The sequence below is a fragment of the Rhea pennata genome, chromosome Z (genome assembly GCF_028389875.1).
Source record: "Rhea pennata isolate bPtePen1 chromosome Z, bPtePen1.pri, whole genome shotgun sequence".
Classification (NCBI taxonomy): Eukaryota; Metazoa; Chordata; class Aves; order Rheiformes; family Rheidae; genus Rhea; species Rhea pennata.
The window spans coordinates 606177-626527 of record NC_084702.1 but is presented as its reverse complement, the minus strand read 5'-3'; the positions used below and the strand labels follow the sequence as shown (position 1 = coordinate 626527).

The window sequence follows — 20351 nt, the reverse complement described above, 5'->3', positions numbered from 1 at the left end:
TAAATCTGATAAGTTTTTATCACCTCATTAAAAAAAAAATGCCCGTAAGATCAGCTCTATTCTGTTTCACTACTAGTTTCATGTGTGACCCTTGCAAATAAACCTCTTCTTAGCTCAGTTTTTGCCCTAACTCGGGGATGCATTTTTACCACTTCAGGGTGCTGCAAAGCACATCACAGCTTCACCTGACACAAAGTACATACTGCATGCCAAAAAGCACCTTCATCCCTTAAAATTTTCCTTATGATGCATTTACAGGTATCACTTAAGCAAGGCCTTCAGCTCTATAAATTATAATTACTTTCACTTTCAAAAATGTCACATTTTTACTAAAAGCAAATCATTTTTTAATCTCATTGTTTTAGGATCTCTAAAAGTAGATCCATTACTATGTTTAAAAAAAGTCTACTTCATGTACTACAGTTAAGAAGGCAAATACCTTCCCAACTCTGTGATGCCAGTACGTAAGCGGAAAAATACAGAGTGATGAAAGGAAACAACGCACCCTTTTCCAGAAAAAAAGAAGAGGACAAAATTTTGTAAGTTTACATCATACATTTATTACTGAACAACTCTCTCAATTCCAAAATTGGGCACAGGGATTAAAAATAAAAATTCATTGCACTACTTAGTAAAGCATTACTAGTAACTCTCATAAAAAATGTACAAATTTTGTTAAAAATTTACCAAGCCTTCAAATGATTTGGTTACAGATATTTATAATACCTTTAAAACTACATGTTAAATGATACAATAGAGTATGATTTAAAGAAAACATTTGACAAAATATGACTCCAACAAAACCCAAAGTTTCATAATCATTAGCAAATCTGAAACACAAGTAGCAGAATGAGGTAACTGAATGTACCAAAGGAAAAAGCAGTTTTTATAAAGGCCTAAAGATAACTCAGTCAAAAATGTATTTTCCATAAGTAAAATTAAATAGGTAAAACCCATCCGAAGTATTATATGATGTACTAACAGCTGTAAAATCACATTCAAGAGCCCACACAAAATGACATACAATGAAAGGCTTTCATATTTTTGTAAAGAAAACCACAAAACGAGATGTTGGAATTATCTGTAGGCCTTGATATCCACTAAAATATGCCAAATTAATTTGACAGTTTATGCAAAAAACACAGCAGTGCCAATATGGTAAAGCCAACAGGTTGCAGGTTGTGCTCAGAGAGGATGACAGGTGGAAGCATGAAAGCAACGAGCACAAAGTCATGCTGAATCTTGGTGCTGCCAGGCACCACAGCAGGCTCTGGAATGGCACACCAATGTGCACTACATGTGGCACGACGGCAGCTGAGCACAGACCGTCTCCCCACCTCCTCCGGCAGCCACAGCATAGGCTTGGCTGTAGCTGGTCTGAACACACGTGTGCTGCTCATACAGACTAGCCAGAGTAAGCAAGTCTGCACACCTCTGCAAGAGTCCCATGCAAGTGGAAGAAACATTTCAGAAGAGTGCAACAATTGGAGTCTGCATTTTATCAAATAACACCCTCCATCTCCTAAGTCTTCCATTGCCTTACATGGTTTTACTGGGAAAAAAGGGACATTATACATCAAGATATATATCAAGATACACTTCCAGAAAGACTACTTTCCCTTGGCTTTAGAAGAATGTGCCTTGTTCATTATGCATTCATAGCTAGCTAAGAAAAAGTGCCGTCTTCCCATGCTTCAAACTGAATAATGAGCATAGTAGTGTTTGTTACGGTAAACTGTACAGGTAGAAATTTGTTTTGCAGCTATATAAAAGGCCCTAAGTATTATAAGACATATGTGGCATATGCATTTTTAAACAACATGATTTCATTCATTAAAAAAATAAATTTTATTATTTGTAATTTAACCTGTTTGGCATTATTGTGAAATCCACTCTTTAAGTTCCTTGGGAGAGAGAAAAAATTCCAATATTCTGAAGTTGATGTAATGGTATATTTTTAGTTAGTTTTATTATTGTATTATTGTAGTATTGGCAGGTATAGACAGATTGTTTCTGAGAAGTATTTGCATAATTAAACAGAGGTATGAAAAGCAGAAACATGGGGAAAATTGTGCTTTTATTTTACTTAAACCACAAGCTGCGATTGGTCTGTAGAACCTTCAAAGCAGGGCAAGCAGCACGGAAAACATGTAAAACTTTGAAAATATAACTGATACTAGAGCACAGCAGCATGCAAAAGCATCAGAAATGATAAAGAATAAACCTAAAGATGAGACTGGCATCAAGTTACAGCAATATTGCTAATTGTGCCACTTGTGCTATTGCAGCCAAAGTAATGACACTGAATTTAGGAGAAAGTATTTTGATGCAAAAAAGGTGCATCCATCGAATAATTATGGCATATGGAGACCCAAGTATTTTACTCAAACATCCTGAAGGTGTTAACAGTCCGAAATGTTATAAATGAAGCTTGTTCTTTCAACACCAGAACTAAATTCATTATTCAGAGGGCAATTGAATGAAGGTTACTTCCCATTTCACAGTATTTTTTATTCTGAAAGATGTTCCAATTTTCTTTTCTCCTATAGTGGAATACTCTGGAAATTTGATTGCAAAAATCAAGAAACTTTCTTTTTCATACCATATTCATCATGATATAAAGAAGGCAAGAAGCAGCACCCCAGGACAACCGAAACCTGCAGTGAGTGACCAAAACCCACCCCATTTTGTGGTACAACAACAGAAAACAACAAAAATCAGAAGTTCCATTTGTCTGAGAAAACGCTAAAAATTTTATTTTATTCATGAAGTTGCAGGAATAAAATTGTAACCTCTTACAAGTTATTTTAACTGTATACAAATTCCCTTGTAAATGACAAAGAATTTAAATGATTAAAGTCAATATTTATAAGCTAATGGATTATGTACTTAGCAAGTACAACGGCCAAAAGCGAAGAGCTGTTGCACAAGACCCTCAGTATCCTTTCCATTTACTTTCAGGAAAGAAGCATATAACTGTAGCATCTTCAAAACTCAAGTCTAATCTGAAATCAACTGAATGCAAATAAAATCCAGCTACCAAAATTGTTAAAGAAAATAGAAAAGCATTGGTATTCTAGTTACCAACTCAAACTGTTAATATTGCTAACTGATTTGTGCGATATTGCAACTTTGCATTGATAAAATAACTCATAAATCTGGCATTTTAAAATCTGGATTTTGTAACATAAGCTAAAAAACCCCCAAGGATACTCATGTATGAGCAATCAATGCACTCTGTAGTGGTACACTCAAGCCTCCACTGAAGGGGAAGCATAACAGCTGTTTGAATAGTAGGTAAAAAGGTCTTTATACCAGTAAGGACATTGGGGAGGAAATATTAAACATCTGTAATTGCTGCACCCATCACATTCAGTGTGCAACTGCAAACACAAGGAAAGAAACCAGTGTACAGTACTAGTACTGTTTAAATAACACACAAGATTATACACTGCAGCATAATTAATACTACACACATACTTTCTCAATACATGCTGGTATATAGGTTCTCAAACACACATGCACATCCAATCACAAGCACACTTCCTGCATCCTCTCATGAGCAAACACACGTTCACACCATTCATTCCCACTCACAGTATCTGAAGGCTCTATATAAGGTAGATTGCTATATTGTTTGGAGCTACCACTTTTTTTTTTTCCTTTTTCTTTTATATAAAAGCACATGCTAAAAGATCACATCCACTGTAATCTCGCAGCAACACTCGGAATGATCACACAAAAACCAGGGAATGTTAGTGCACACGCAAAATTAAGCTACAGAAAAAAAATCTTTGGAGTTCCAATCACACAGTTAGTAAAACAATCCCATAATTGTGAAGACTAATTATAAGCTTTATAACTGATTAAGTCAAACAGTGCAAAGTAAGGTTCATTGACCCTCTTGTGTAAAGGGAAGGCTGGAAGCCACACGGGTAACTTCAATGGATAGTTCATATATACACATTACCAGGAACACCCAAACTGGATTTGTGCTCTTAGATTGGTCATTCTGAATCACGATGCACTTCTGAAGCATCAGCTCTACAAATTGGGCAGGTACGATTCGCCTGTAAAATCAGAAAGAAAGGAGGGTTTATAATACTGAAAGTACATTGTTAAGGTAGACATCTCTGACCCTACTGAGATCATTACTCTCAGCACCCAAGAATACCTAAAAGTAGCAGAGAAGACAGCATCCTTGGGCCATTTCTTATTTTGGTTTGGTACTTTAGAGTCATTTGATAGGTCTCTCAATTAAAAAAAAAAAAAAAGATTTTTCTTTTAAATAGAAATTTCGGACATTTTATCCTAAAACATTCATGGAAACAGCAAGCTACACTTCATTTAAGCGCTGAAGGTTTTAATAATATTGTCATACACTTTATTCTGAGATACACTTCAGATGGATGCATAGCACTAAGCTAGGAAATTGTGTTGTGGGCTGGCAGAGAATCCACCAATATCAGCATAGCAAGCTTATGCTGGAAATAAAGGCCGTACATGAGGATGTCCCGATGTCATAAGCTTACATGAGCGATCACATCTCTTAATACTCTCCTTATCCTGTTATCCTCTTAGAAACATATCATGTAGATTTGGCCAAAGTTGAAAGCAGACCAGGGAAAAAGGAGTTTAGTAAAAAGCTTTAGTGAAAGAAAAAAATATATAAGGAAGATGACTGGTCGAAATGGGTATTCAATTTCAAACACTAAGTAACATGCATAAAAGTAGGTCTAGGTTTAGCCCTTTGATAAATCACTCACTGAAAATACTTTCCATGCAACTCTTTCACTTTCATTGTCCTCTGAAAGGTAAGAAAGATCAGACTTCACATTCCTTGAGCTGCTGGGAGAATATCTACACATTCTCTTTTGCATTTTCAAATGCAGGAATGCTTTCATTTTTACATGTTTTACATTTTTATAAAGTAATGAAAAATGGCACAAGCCAAGTATGTCACATTTATGATAAAATATCTCGTTTTCAAAGGGCAAAGAAAAGGTAATTCCCCCCTGTCCCAAATTCTCTACTTCAACATTCAAAATTTCAGCATCAACCACTGTCAATTTCTCTAATGTGGCCAAACCTTTCAATCAGAGTATCACAGAATCACAGAATGGGTAAGATTGGAAGGAATCTCTGGAGATCATCTAGTCCAACCCCCCTGCTCAAGCAGGGTTACCTACAGCATGTTAAATAGCACCGCATCCAGGCAGGTTTTGAGTATCTCCAGAGAAAGAGAGTCCACAACCTCTCTGGGCAATTTCTTCCAGTGCTCTGTCACTCTCATAGTTAAGAAATTCCCCCTCACGTTCAGGCGGAACTTTCTGTGCTTCTATTTCTGCCCATTGCCTCTTGCCCTGTCACACGGGACAACTGAAAAGAATTTGTCCCCATCCCCTTGACACCCTCCCTTCAGGAACTTAAACACATTGATAAGATCCTCCCTCAGTCTTCTCTTCCCCAGGCTAAACAGGCCCAGCTCTCACAACCATTCCTCATAGGGCAGATGCTCCAGACCTCTGATCATGTTCGTAGCCCCATGTTCGACTCTCCAGTAACTCCATGTCTCTCCTGTAGTGGGGAGCCCAGAAATGGATAAGGTACTTGAGATGAGGCCTCCTCAGTGCTCAGTAGAGGGGCAGGATCACCTCCCTCGACCTGCTGGTGACAGTCTTCCCAATGCACCCCAGGAGACCATTGGCCTTCCTGGCCACAGGGGCTCACTGCTGGCTCATGGTCAGTTTGTCATCCAGCAGCACTCCCAGGTCCTTCTCTGCAGAGCTGCTCTCCAGAAGGTCAGCACCTAGCCTGTACTACTGCATGGAGCTACTTCTCCCTAAGTGCAGGACTCTGCACTTGTCCTTATTGAACCTCAGGAGGTTCCTCTCCACCCAGCTCTCCAGACTGTCCAGGTCTCTCTGAATGGCACCACAGCCCTCTGGTGTATCAGCCACTCCTCCCAGCTTGGTAGCATCACCAAACTTGCTGAGGAGGCACTCTGTCCCCTCATTCAGATCATTGATGAAGAAGTTGAACAGGATGGGAGACAGTACTGAGCCTTGGGGGACGTCACTTGCCACAGGCATCCAGCTGGACTCCATGCCACTGATGACAACCCTCTGAGCTGTGCCTTTCAGCCAGTTCTCAAGCCACCTCACCATCCACTCATCTAGCCCACACTTCCAGGACTTGCCTAGGGGGATGTTATGGGAGACAGTGTCAAAAGCCTGGCTGAAGTCAAGGTACTCAACGTCCACCGCTCTGCCCTCCTCTACCTAGCCAGTCAGTCCATCAGAGAAGGCTATCAGGTTGGTTAAGCAGGATTTCCCGTTGGTGAATCCATGCTGGCTACTCCTGATCACCTTCTTCTCCTCCATGTCTGGAGATGACATCCCGAATGAGCTGTTTCATCACCTTTCCAGGGATGGAGGGGAGGCTGACAGGCCTTCAGTAGGTGGCATTCAGTAATTCTGCCTTCTCTTTATCCTTCGTCACCAGGGCCCCACCACATTCAGTAGCGGGCCCACTGTTTCCCTAGTCTTCCTTTTGCTACTGATGTATTGGAAGAAGCCCTTCTTGTTGTTCTTGACAACCCTTGCAAGACTCAATTCCAAATGGGCCTTAGCCTTCTTCATCACATCTCTGCATACTCTAACTACATTCTTATAATCCTCCCAAGTAGCCTGTCCCTTCTTCCACATTCTATGTACTTTCCTTTTCTGTTGGAGTTTTACCAGGAGCTCCTTGCTCATCCATGCATGTCTCCTGCCCCCTTTGCTGGACTTCTTGCTCATTGGGATGCACTGCTCTTGAGCTTGGAGGAAGTGATGCCTGAATACTAGCCAGCTCTCCTGGACTCCCCTTTCTTCTAGGGCCTTAACTCATGAAGTTCCTCCAAGCAGTTCCCTGAGGAGGCCGAAGTCTGCTCTTCTGAAGTCCTGGCTGCAATCCTGCTTACTGACTTGCTTCCTCCATGCAGGATCCTGAACTCCACCATCTCATGGTCTCTGCAGCTTCCCCAACCTTCAAGACTCCGAAAGAGTCCTTCTTGGTTGGTTAGGACAAGGTCCAGCTGCACGTCCCTCCTCATCAGCTCCTCCACCACCTTTGTCAGAAAGTTATGATCGATGCTCTGCAGGAGCCTCCTGAACTGTTTGTGCCTACCTGTGTTGTCCTTCCAGCAGTTATCAGAGTGGTTGAAGTCTCCCAGGAGAACTAGGGCCTGTGATTGTGAGGCTACTTACAGCGTCTGCAGAAGGCTTCATGAACTTCCTCTTCCTGGTCAGGTGGTCTGTAGTAGACACCCACAACAGTGTCCCCCCTATTAACCTGCCCTTTGATCTTCACCCATAAGCTCTTGACTGCCTCCTCCTCCACCCCTAGGCAGAGCTCAATGCATTCCAGTTGCTCTCTCACATAAAGACCAACTTCACCACCTCGCCTTCCTGGCTTGTCTTTCCTAAAAAGCTCATAGCCATGTATGACAGCATTCCAGTCATGTGAGCTATCCCACCATGTCTCTGTAATTGCAATGAGATCACAGACCTGCGACCGCACACAGATCTCCAGTTCCTCTTGTTTATTTCCCAATAAGAGCATCAAGAAACAGCTCTGCAGGTCGTATGTCAGAAACCAGTGCCATATATTTTAAATCCAAACTATAAATGCTAATGAAAGGAACATTTGTTATTAAGGTATTAAGGTATAATTATAATGTATTGTAAAGTATATCTTTAATGCTTTCTATCAATTACTAATGGTATGAATCTCTTATAGTTTTAATTGTAATTTTTATTGCTTTACAGAATTTGTAAAGCATGGATTGGAGAACCAATTCAAAAAGTCTTTTTGCTCTTTTGCTAGTGATTTCATAATTACATGATGGCAATGCTGGTACTTGGTCTCTATTCTGTACTTGCGTTATTCTACATATAATTCAGCTAATATACATTAAAAATAAAAAGGCAAATTCTTCCAAATTAAAGAGATTAATGAACCGAAGAGGCATCTTTCACGATAAATACTGCTGTACTAGCCATTTGCAGCATGAAACAGAGCATTCAGTAAGAATGTTACTAAAGTATAAATTCCTCATAGGGAACTACAGAAACAAATCCCCTATTCCAGGAGAAAAGGAATAAGCCATGCAAACTTCAGCACTGTTTTTTAAATATTTTTTCAAGATTCTATTACAAGCATATCTGTTTAAGATTTATTAGTCTTTTTACATCTTTTATGAAATTCATTCCCCTTCTTGATATTTAACAGGACTCCCTGGTGCAAAGTGGAAAAAGGGTGACATAACATTGAATATTTACTTTCTCCTAAGTAGCTGTTTCTTTAGGGAAACTAAGGCAAAAGTTTACTCTACTCTAAATGCAATTTATTTTAGCTAGAAACTTTTACAATCATATAAATAAATAAAGCAATTCATTACTCTTACCCTCTGTAATGCCATGGGACATAGCTACACTGCAAAGAATATGCAGCATCACTAAAATTCTATGAAAATAATTATGTTTCTTTGATATCAAACCATCAGAACCAAAGTAAACCCTGAATTAGCTATCATTACCTTTTCTGAAATATAATATGACATTTCCTGGAGAAGAATTAAATATAAGGTAAGTTTTCCTTGACATCTGATTTCTGAATCCTTGGAGTAGAGGCGGGTCATATTTTCAAGCTGGTCTTTGGAACAACAACTAAATCTCACTTGAAAAGTGAATAGATTTCTCATGTATTCATATTTGACAAAAGGATGTAGGATATTGGAAATAATCATACCCTGAGGAATACACACACACACACACACACACACACATTTTATTTTATTATTATTTTTCACAAAAATACTCTCATTAATTCTGTACCATTCACTGTGTAACTCTTCTTTCACAAGTCACTTTGCTTTTACCTTGCTTAACAGGAGAGGTTTTCTCACTACAGTCTAATGTGGACCACTTAATTCATGGTAAAAAAACTTTTCCTCTTGCTAGCTATGACTGCCTGAAAAAGTAATACTATATACACAATTTTATATGTAGGACAGATGAAACTTCTGACATAGGCAAGTCATAATGTTTGTCTAAATGCCTCTTTTTCTCACTCCGCCACCAACAGACAGTGGAATAGGGTTTCAGTTTTCCTACTATCGGACTGAATCACTAACTTTTTAAAAGAAAAACTTTCACTAAACGAATGTTAGAAGTTTAAAAGCATCAGCTTAATTCCAGGGCTCTAGCACAACACGAAAATATTCACAGATGGCAAATAGTTTCTTTCAAGAGACATATGATTAAAACAACTAAAACCTAATATTCTTGCATGGCCATGCAGAATTTGTCCACATGATGTGGACTGGATGATGTGAATGATGCAGATGTTGCTTTAAAGTGCAAGAGTTGTATATTATTGCTGTGGCCTAGGCAAAATTCTTTTCTGGAGTGCAGAAAGGTACTTGGAGTTCAGCAAAGGCTTAACACAGAAACTAGCAGAGAAATGCCACATCCTCATGTAAGCAAGTCCTTAAAGGCAGGAAAGCCAATTTCCAATGAAATTAATGCATAGTTATAGTGAAAACATAATTATACTGGCAACATATGAAGCAAGTTGTCAAATGTATAAAAGAATATATGAAAAAAATTAGATATGTTCATATACACAACAGGCACACAAATATATACATAAAAACAAAAATATGTCTTCTCATTATCACCATTTAAAGGTTGGCATATACTAGAGCTTTCTGCTGCTTTAACTGTAAAGGTATTAACTAAAATAGGCTGCCCTGGAATTACACACACTATTTATTCTGTTTTGCAAGCAAAATAATCTTTTTCAGTAAGATTTCAGTAAGACAGCTTCACAGCACTAACTATACCAGCATGGCATAAATATATACCTGCATTGCATTTAGCAATCCTATGTAGGATGTATTATCCTCACCTAGCTACTTTGGATCCAACTTGGGATACACTATGCCAATACAAGCAGTTTTAGGCTAGCATAACTGCACTCCTTCTAGGTTTAGATTCCACACATCTTTCACCTAAATATTCATTCCCCCACACAGCTGACACTTTTTTGTTGATATAGCTTTTCTATGGCAAGTTATCCTTTAGATGATACTACTGTTAAAGTTCTATTTAAAAAGTACGAGACTTCTAACCTAGGATAAGAACATTAGCATGAAGCTGTTTAACCAGTGTTACAGTACACCTAAGATAATTAAAACAAAGAACAGATAAAATCTTTTTTACCCATTGTGCTGATCTTTAATTAATTACCAGCTGATTACCAGTTGAAAGTATTAGATTTAACGTAAGAATGGCCACCCTGAGTCACCAAAAAACCTCATTTAACTTAACTGACTCTGATAGCAAAAGTAGGTTAAAAAAAAAGGAAAGAAAAAAAGTATAAGAACAGGATAAGCATGCATGGTATTCCCTGATGTGTTCTTCTGACCTCCAGGTATCTGCAGAAGAGGGGCTTTATGAATTAGAGGTATACTCTTTGTATTATTATCCTGAAAAGAATACTTTTTAAAAATCTATATAATCAATGTAACGACATAAAACTTCAACATCCACTGCATCACAGGCTGTGTGAAGTCCAGAGATCCCTGTTCTTTTTTCATAAGGTGGGGACCCTGTTTATTTGTCCATGCCACATATGACTTAGGAAGTTTTAAGCAATGGTAAGACTTGACAAGTCTAGTGTGAACACCCTTCTGCCAGGCAGAACATGCTCTAAGCACAGAAATGAGTAGTGGAGGATACTGGAGAACACCTGAATATGCGTTAATCTGATTTAATTCACAATGATTGGATAAAACAGCATAGTGGAGGATACTGGAGAACACCTGAATATGCATTAATCTGATTTAATTCACAATGATTGGATAAAACAGCATAGATCTATGGCATATAGCATAGAGCTAAATACCTTTTTTTTTTTTTAATCTGAAGCTAAAAATATCTGGATGTTTCACTGAGTAAACATTTACACAAGCCACAGATTCTGTAGAAGCCTTACACTACATTGGGTATGGTAGCCCAAAGCTGTTCTAGATTTCACTTTTTAAAAGCCCCGTCATCATCATTCTTGATAACTTAGTAGCCAAAATAATGCCATAAATATAAGCTTTTATAGCACTTTAATGTTGACTTGCTCTGCATTAAAAATGCATGTTCTCCACAGGAACACATTTCTAATCAAACTTTTCAGACATACGGTTGAGAGTTTGGAGGATTTTTTTACTGGATTTTTTTTCCCCAAAAATATCAGAAAACCTCTGTAATTCTCTAGGCTCTGTACCCTATATACTTTTTTCACATAGGATCACTGCAATTTCAAATATTCTACAAGCAATCTAAATCTGGATAGAATAAATATTGGGAAAAGATGAGACAAAATGTGAACCAATACCTTGTTAGCAGTAAATCTGGATAATGCAGCTTGCAGAGATGTCTATTTATCACCTCCTGCTTAATCATATTTCCCATCCTTCTTTTGGGCTGCTACTCTGTGATCTTACTGGGCTGTCTTGCTTCTAGGTCCTCTTTCTTTCCCTCCTCATAAATTGTTTTGAAAGAGTATGTCATAGCGTGTGTAAAACCATAACTACATGGTAAGTCTTGTTTGCATATATCATATTGTAAATATATGTTTATAAAATATACATGCATACATAAGCATGTGTGTGCATATATATAAACACATATACACAAACATACTTCTCATGTATTATACATATATACATGTATGCACACGTACAGATAAACATTTGATTTGCTTCAAAACTTCAGTCAGAAAAGTGAGGGGGAAGACACGCTTTCTATTAACAATCGATTTTGCTATGCAGGATATGTAAAACAGTGCTAAACCCACCATCATCAGACAAATTCTTCATACTTCCTACGTTGCTATAAGCTTGAATTCATAAGTGTTGTTTTGTGGAAACAGAAAACAACAAGATCTGTCCATGAAAATCATTCTCTTCAAATTTCTTTTCCTTATGCAAAAGCTTTTTTAAAAAGTTCCTCCATTAAGTGTAAGAAAATAATGTAAGACGGCAGTGCTTTGAGTCTGTTGGCCTTTCTAGCCTAAATATTAGAAACAGGAAGCAAGAGAGCAAATGCAGTAGAAATATAACAACACTAAACACCCCCCCCCCCAATCAATAAAACCTCCCAACCACCCAAAACTGCCTTTTTATTTATTTATTTATTTATTTTACCTTGAGCCATTTATCGACACACTTGGCATGGAACTCGTGGTTACAAGGTAAGACTCTAAGTAGCTGCCTTGACTCAAAATCACACATACATACTACACACCTAAAAAAATAAGATGACAAAATTTAAAGATACTTACTATTTAAAAACAACAACTTTGTAATCTGTACCCAACTTGTAAGGTATGTCTACAACAGAGGTAACTGGTTTATTCCTATGGTAGGTACTGCGATGAATATTTTTGGCTGTAAACCTCTAGATTACCATTTTAAATTGCTTTTATGCTTGTTACTGTAATTTCAAACTACAGAGCAAGTAAGGGCACAGCACCTATCAACAGAACAAATAAATGTTGATGTGGGCTGGTAGTATAAACCTGTTACACATTTCTTTCAGGTCCACCTTTAGTTTTAGCTCTCAAAAAGAAATAATTTTGAGCATCTCCCAAAACTAATTAAAGATCACATATATTTTTAATAGAGAATTTCCCTTCTGTTTACATCTATATTCATGTTTTATTAAAAATATTTCTCCTTCAGGGAGAAATATTAAAAATATTTCTCTGCCAAATTAAAAAAAAAATCTCATTTTGATCATAAAATTCATTGTTTATATATGTTAAAAGCCACAACAAAGATCACTGTAACTGGAGAAAAAAAACAACTTTCACTTAATTTCAAACATTAGACAGCATTTGGCATTAAGTCATTTAACCATCTTTCTATCTACAGTGCATTCCACTCAATTACGCAGCTCTTTCAAACAGAGTAAGTAAAGGGGTTTTAAAAATCAGAAAATGCACCCTTAAACCACCGACGAAAACTCTTTCAGCTTTTTCACTTCAAACTTCATCACTTTATTGCCATTTTAACATAGGCTTAATTCCAAGCAGACAAAGTTTCTTACATGTCCAATATGGTGAACTAAATTAAAAAAAAAAAAAAATCTTTCTTTAATTTAATTTTACAAAATACTGAGCAACTAAATTGAAACATATCTAAATGAAGTAAGTCTGGATAGAATTTTTAAAGCTAAGATGAATAATATTTGATCTTTTCTGAAACATGACTGTTTTTAAAGCACTGTTAACACCACAGGCCTAACTGAGGCTGCATTTGAATGAAATCAAAATACAGTGCAACTCTGAGAAAGAGAAATCAACTTACAATGTTTGTTCTGACTGGTGATTATTTGGATTGAACCTGTAGGATGGAAGCTGTTCAATGTCTGCCTTTGTCAGTCCTCGTGGTTTGGCCTCTCCTAAGCGTTCTGCCAGATTCAGCAGTGCCTGCAAAACATGGCAGTTGTACATTTCAAAATTCATTGCTCAAGAAAGTCCAGGTCCACTGAAGTGGAATTATTTCTTCTGCAATAATACATCATTATTCTACCTGGCAGCACAAACCACCTTTCTGTCAAGAAATGTTTAGAATCTTACCTCTCCTCTTACAACACGAGTTCCATGCAATGTCTTTCAGAGTTCAACTACCTTTTTGAATTACCCCAGGTGTACTCTTTTTCAAGATTTCAAAATGTCCATGATCCAATTTTTAATTATTCTTCTGGCTCTTTGGTAAGTATTCTGCCTCTGAAGGATCCTACTCCACTATGAAACTAACAGTGTAGGTACCAGGAAGAATGTTGCCAAATTTATTTCCCAGGAAAATATACTGCGAGTCTTGCCCTCTAAGAATTTAAATGGACAACTTCTGATTCTCATTCCTCATCTTAGGCTAGGTGAGTTGAGATACAGATTTTATGAATACATGCCATCAAACTTAAGCATTTTCTGCTAAAATTTTACATTCATTTTTTATGAGCCAAACACTGTAAATAACTGTCCCTCAGGTAAATAATTTGCCTTCTGAAATGTACAGCATTTGCACTCCTTCAGGAGGATACTGAGAAAAATATCCGTATCAATTTGATAGAAAACAAAGGTATAGAAAAGTTAAGAGCTTTGGTGAAAACTGTGAACAGTACTAGACACAACGAAATTTCCAATAGCCCTAAAACTCACGGCCCAAATTCTCAGAAACAAGATGATGCTTCTTCTGTACTAGGACAGCAATTATTACAGAAGAGCTCATTGTTAAACTGGAAATGCCATGCTACTACAGAAATATACAGAACTTTTAAGGGAAACAAGGGTAAAGAGAAGCAAAATGAAGGCTAGCTGATGACTGTAAACTTTTGATTTGAGCTTTTCCTGAGGGTCAAGAGGTGAAAGCACTAAGACAGTTTTATAAACCTTGCATTTAGCTAAATTTATTCTATGATACTAAAACTACTCTGTATTCACATTATTCTGCAAAGTTATCAAAGCACAAAAAGCAATAACTTACTCTTTTCTTTTGTATATGCTTTATTTCTATTTGATAATTAAAATCAATTGAAACTCAAACACAGAAAAGTAGCATGCAGAACATAAAACTGATCAATTTAATGATCACTGATCTGATTCTGGGAAACAGTAATAGAATAACAGACAAAAAGAGCATTTGTAAAATCCAGTATTGCAAACAAAATCAAAAAGAAGATTTCTGGATTCTGTCCTCAAAGTCATTACCTTTATTTCAAAGCAAAAACAGAACTGAAAGCAAAATATAATTCACTTTTGTGTACTGTTTGACTTAGAAACAGTTCCTCACATATATTTGTACTTCCATACCAACCTCATAGTTTTCCACTTCACCATCTTCCACATCCAACTCAAAGCTGAAAGCTGGTCCAACTGCAGGTGGCACTGGAAGCATTGATCTACCATGGGAGCAAATACTGATAAGGTTCAGCACCTTGCTAAAGGACAGCACAAACATACAGCTGAGGTGAAGTAATCTTATTGATCCCTCTTAAACCAAAAAGTTCTAAGATTTGTAAAATATTAAGTATGAGGTCAAGAATTGAAGCTAATATAAAAGAGTCAAAAGAAAAAGAATTTCTGCCTCTTTTTGATTCTGTCTCTACTGACTGTTTTTGCATGCTTATTGCTATCTCATCTGATACTTTGTAATTCAGTATTATTACAAAAAACTAATCTCTTGATTATCACTTATCATGAAGAACTAATATTAACACTGAATAGAGGTTCTGAAGTTGAATATAAGTGGGTAAAAGTTCAGCCAAAAACTTACATATCACAGAAGGCTCCTGATACTGTGTTTCAAAAGTCAAAAAACAAAACAAAGTAACTTATTCCTTGATTAAAAACTCCTAGAACTTTATCTTACAAAAGGCAGTTTTACAATGTAACCATGTAACCTAAGAGGAGAACCAAGTTTTCAATTATCTTGAGTATCTTCAAGGAAAGTTCCATGCAAAAAAGACACACAATAGATACATAACTACATAGGACAAAACTGTTTACTTTTACTTCCCCTGCTCAACTATGCAAGTTGTTCAAAATAGGCTGAAAACTTTGAAAATAACTCTTTGGGACAGCTGAACTATGTCTGCTTTCTGATAGAGTCCAACCATAAAAAGTGCTGAAAGCCATGCTGAAAGGACTAGTTACCTCACAATTCTGTAATAGCTGTCAAGGAAACAAATGTACTTTGAACTTACAGCACATATGGTAATAGGCTGGGATGGTAAGGGTGCGGTGGTATTGGCTGCTGTGATCGGTATCTACTGCGTCCTGTAAGTCTTCGAGGCATAAAAGGTGGGTAAGGCTGTAGAAGGGAAGAAGGCAAGCTTCAACATCTTGTTCATTTAATTGTGAAATAAACTGAAATTTGAACATTGAAATCTGTTTTCTACAAAGCATTACTCAAAACATCCAACCCCTGCTCAAGACCAAAAAACCTCAGACCCTTAAAACAATTTCAAATAATAATTTTTATCATTAATACATAATTACACCACCCTATGGGAGAAAGTAATGATGCATAACAAACTCCTGCAAGCTCTTGTAGGCTTAATCTGCAGGCAGGCTGGTTTGGGAGATCAATGGAAGCTAAACTGTTCACTTCTGTGCAAATTAAGAGCCCAGGCTTTAGGTCTGCTGCCATTATATAGGTTTGTACAAAAGTAATTGAGTAAAGAAAGCTTTAAAACACATACATACACGTGTATATAGATACATATCATATATATCATACAAATATAGATATAAATGATTTCTGTGGTTGGTATAACAATGTCTGTTAAAGGTACTACCACAATGCACACTGCAAACTCTTTGGACAAGTTTATAAAAAGCACCTTTGGAGCAGTGTGCAATTACATTTACTTTAGAGGGAGTCTGAAGCCTTTTAACTGTACCTGGGGAATTTAATTAGTACAATTTCTGCACATGGACAATGCCTAAAGAAACGTGCAGGCTTACAACTTCAATGTATTCTTTCCATCAGCAAAACATAAAACTGTCTTCCTACTTTCTCATTTACATGCCAAGCTCTTAAGTTTTTGGTTTCACTGTGCAAAATTTATATTGATACCTATTGAAATGGGGGCAGATATGGTAAAAAAAATTCTACTTAAATGTAAATTGCATTTTTCCAAAAATATTCAAAGTAGTGATTTTTTTAATGAGATTTTTCACAGTTGAAATTCATATCTCTATTGAATTTATATTCAAGTCTTGAGGGTTTTTTTTTGAAAGAAAGAACACTCAAATGTTTTATTAACATGCTTTTCTTCTTCTGTACGTGAAACTTCAGAACACAGAGAAACCCAAGAAAACCAATGACTAATCTAAAAAATTTTGACTTTACAACAGAAACATTATTAACAGATAGCCAGTCATACATAAAATTTACATAGAAATATAAACATAATGTAAAACAATCATGGTGTTTTTCTTGAAAGTAAGACCTCGAACCATACACAGTAAGCATCAATTTTATTGCTTTGTGAATTCTGCAATATCACCAGAAAGTGTTATGTTCAGTTTTAGGTTCTCTGAATGAAGGAGAGACAGAAATGCAGACATTCCATAATAATTACATTATAAAGGAAATATAAATGACCATTTTTTTTAAATCAAAATTTGCTAAAAATCATTTTGAATCACTGGAGAAACTTTTATAGAGATTTAGGATTTGCTTTTTAAAACACCATGTGATTATTTATAATACACCTATATTCTGTCCCTCAGCCATATACAGCCCAGAACTGAAGCATCAGAGAACTTAAATATTACATAATCTGCTAGGTCAAAAACATAGTATTTTAAAATCTGAGCTTGGAAATCAAGAAGATCTCACTCCAGTCAAAATGCTTGAGACTAGATTGTAATCCCTTTATCAAGCATACTGAATCAAATCCAAACAATTTACACATTTTAAAATGTGTTCAAAACCCTGCAGTACTGGAAATCTTTGCTTAAAACCTGTACACCTTCAGTTTAACATTGAGCTGAATCATTTTTTAAAAAAGTGTGGAGCTTTATCTGAATTTTATACCAGTGGAGCAAACATTTAATTTCATTTAGAGGTAAGCTGCATTATATCAAGGAGACTAACTGAAGAGAAGTATCTGTATGTTCTTGTAATCACAGGGCCTAGAATTCCATTCTCATTTAAAATTTTTGAGAGACAATAAGCCACTAAAAGCTTTTGTCAAGGTGATGCCACGGGTTAAACAAACAAAACCAACAAAAATCAGAGCCTAAATTTGACTTCCAGCTCATTCTTCAAATGTTAAACAGAGGGCAGAACTTTTTCAAAAGCATCTCAGGACATGTGCAGCCTGAAGCACAACACAAAGCTTGCACAAATCCTTGATGCAGTCTAACCTCAGCAGCACAAACTTCAGCACAGATTTTATCCTGAACTAGGTTTCTTTTCTTTCTTTTTTTTTTTTTTTTTTTTTTTTTTTTTTTTTTTGGTGCTGCTGCAGTTCAGCTGCAACTCATCACCCTCAAAGTACCCTTAAAGCAAGCCTCACTGCCTCTGTAGTATTGTACCATCTGCAATATGGAAGCACTGTAAGGCTGCTTACCTACAAATTGCAAACACTCTGTGAAAGATTATTTTTAAAGCATTATAGCTTTCCTCACCTGTGGAAATTCAACATACTGAGGAAGAATTAGCAGTAGAACAAGTGATAATAGCTTTTTTAGAGCATGCTCATTAGTTTCTGCAGTAGAAATAATAGACTGTGTGGCAAAAGGGAGGAATAATTTCCAAGTAACCGCTATTGCACTATCTGCAAATAATGTTATTAAAAATCACTTACTGATACGTAAGCTGCTGTTAGCTTAATTAAAATGAACTTATGGAAAATGTAACAGTACACAGTTGTAGCCATTAAAGAAAATCCAATGGCAAGAAGTGATGCTTTTCAACAAAATGCACCTTAAAGATCAAAAATGCTAACTCAATATGAATGTGAAGTAGTGCAGAAAGCAATACTTACTACACCAAATGACATCTCCTGGTGTAAAGGATCGTGGGTTAAGAATTGGAGAGGAGTTGAGGGAGGCAATGTTGGTGGATGGGCTGAGGGAGGGTATGTAAAACCTCCTACAGGAAGATGTTCTCCAAGCAGTTCTACTTCATTTTCTATTCTTTGAAGTGGCTAAAAGAAACACAGGCTTTGTTGCATTAACAGAGATCAAATTTTTCCCCACTGAAGAACTGCAATTCTACGTGTATATTCAGAGCTGCTGTGGTCAGTTTTACAAGGTACAATGCAGTTGTGTTTTTTACAATGTTTCTCTGTGTACTTCACAGAGCAACACTGTGAAAAATGGCTGTCATCAACACAACCAAGAAGTAAATACGGCACTACAAATTTGAGCTAAATTGATCTTTTCCAGCTAGCTGGGGTTATAGATTAGGAATTTATGCAATCTAACAAACACAGGAGTGGCTGTAATTTGCTGTGTCTTGCATTTTTCCAGGACAAATATTGCTCGCTTTCTTGCCAGGCTGCTCTCTCTGTGAAACTATGTGAAAGGAAAAAATACTTCTTTTTATCACACTACTCATTGCAACAGCCAAACAGAATTAAATTGTGATTTTGTTAGATAATTTGAAAAGTGACATGGATGGTGGACATGGCTATTCCAGGGATATTAAACTGACCATGATACTTGGTAATGATGCAGATGCTTCCTTAGAAGGATTGTGCAACAGTCCTACCAAAACCAGACAGTCCAGTGGTTTCAGAAGCATGAGATTCCAGTTTAGTCTTGTAAGATAGTCAATTGTAATAAATTCATCAGGTCCAAAGGGCTGCAAAATATACCAAAATTTTGTATGGGCCTAACCTTTGCCTCATCCTCTTCTCCTTTTATTTTTAAATGATTAAACAATCTGTAATTGTGACAAGATAGGCTAGATAAAATAAGCTTTACATTAAATTGCTAAAGCAATTTTGCATTTATCATCCAGTTGATGAGATGGCATGTGCAAGGAATCAGCCGCTGACTTACATTATAAAAAATAATCTCTTCAGCTGAAGAAAAAAGTTCTAGATCTTTGTAAGGAACCATAACTGAAGCCAAACTAAAATACAGCAGGAAACAAAAAGCTTCTTAAGAAAGAATTCAGCATTTATATAACAAGCAAAAGCTACCATCATGAAAAGTTTTCTTCCTTCAGTAAACTCACTAAAAGTAGAAGAATTCTACCTTAACGGGTTTCTGCTTTATCTGTTTTCATGAGACAGTTTTCTGAGGAATTTATAAACAACTTTTTGTTAACTCTAGGCTAGACGCATTAACTTAAAGCTATATTTTTGCTGTAATAAAAGCTCTTATCTCAGATCAAAGTGGTCCCATTCTTCAAAATTCCTAAACTCCAATACTGTACTACCTCACCTTTCTGTTCCTAATACTGAATCCCACTAATTTCAAGATATTCAGCTAAGAAAGCCACCTTGTGGAAGCAGTGAAAAGTTCTTCTTCCCTGTTACACAGAACAAACCTAACTGTGTAGTCAACAATATTCGGCTCAAGTCAGGATGTCTCCAGCAGGTGCAAGCAGCCAGGGAAGTGTGCACAGGACATGACCATGGAGGATCCTCTTGCACTACTCTTGGGAAACCTATATGCATGACTACCTCTCTGAAATGCCTGTACACCAATGAACACAGCATGGGGAATAAGCAGGAGGAACTGGTGATCTGTGTGTGGTCACAGGGCTGTGATCTCATTGC

General features: G+C 36.8%; 1 protein-coding gene across 7 annotated transcripts in view; it reads right to left on the bottom strand.

Moving 5' to 3' along the window:
• Positions 1-2729: 2729 nt before the first annotated feature.
• RNF38 (ring finger protein 38) overlaps positions 2730-20351 on the bottom strand; it is a 115020-nt gene continuing 97398 nt past the window's right edge. For all 7 annotated transcript variants that reach the window (XM_062599572.1, XM_062599570.1, XM_062599567.1 and 4 more), the window contains 6 exons: positions 18606-18767; positions 15810-15916; positions 14921-15005; positions 13412-13533; positions 12248-12347; positions 2730-4070 (listed from right to left, as the gene is read on the bottom strand). In XM_062599572.1, coding sequence (XP_062455556.1) covers positions 4008-4070; positions 12248-12347; positions 13412-13533; positions 14921-15005; positions 15810-15916; positions 18606-18767 — 639 coding nt within the window. In that variant the 3' untranslated portion in view covers positions 2730-4007. The remainder of the gene's footprint in view (positions 4071-12247; positions 12348-13411; positions 13534-14920; positions 15006-15809; positions 15917-18605; positions 18768-20351) is intronic.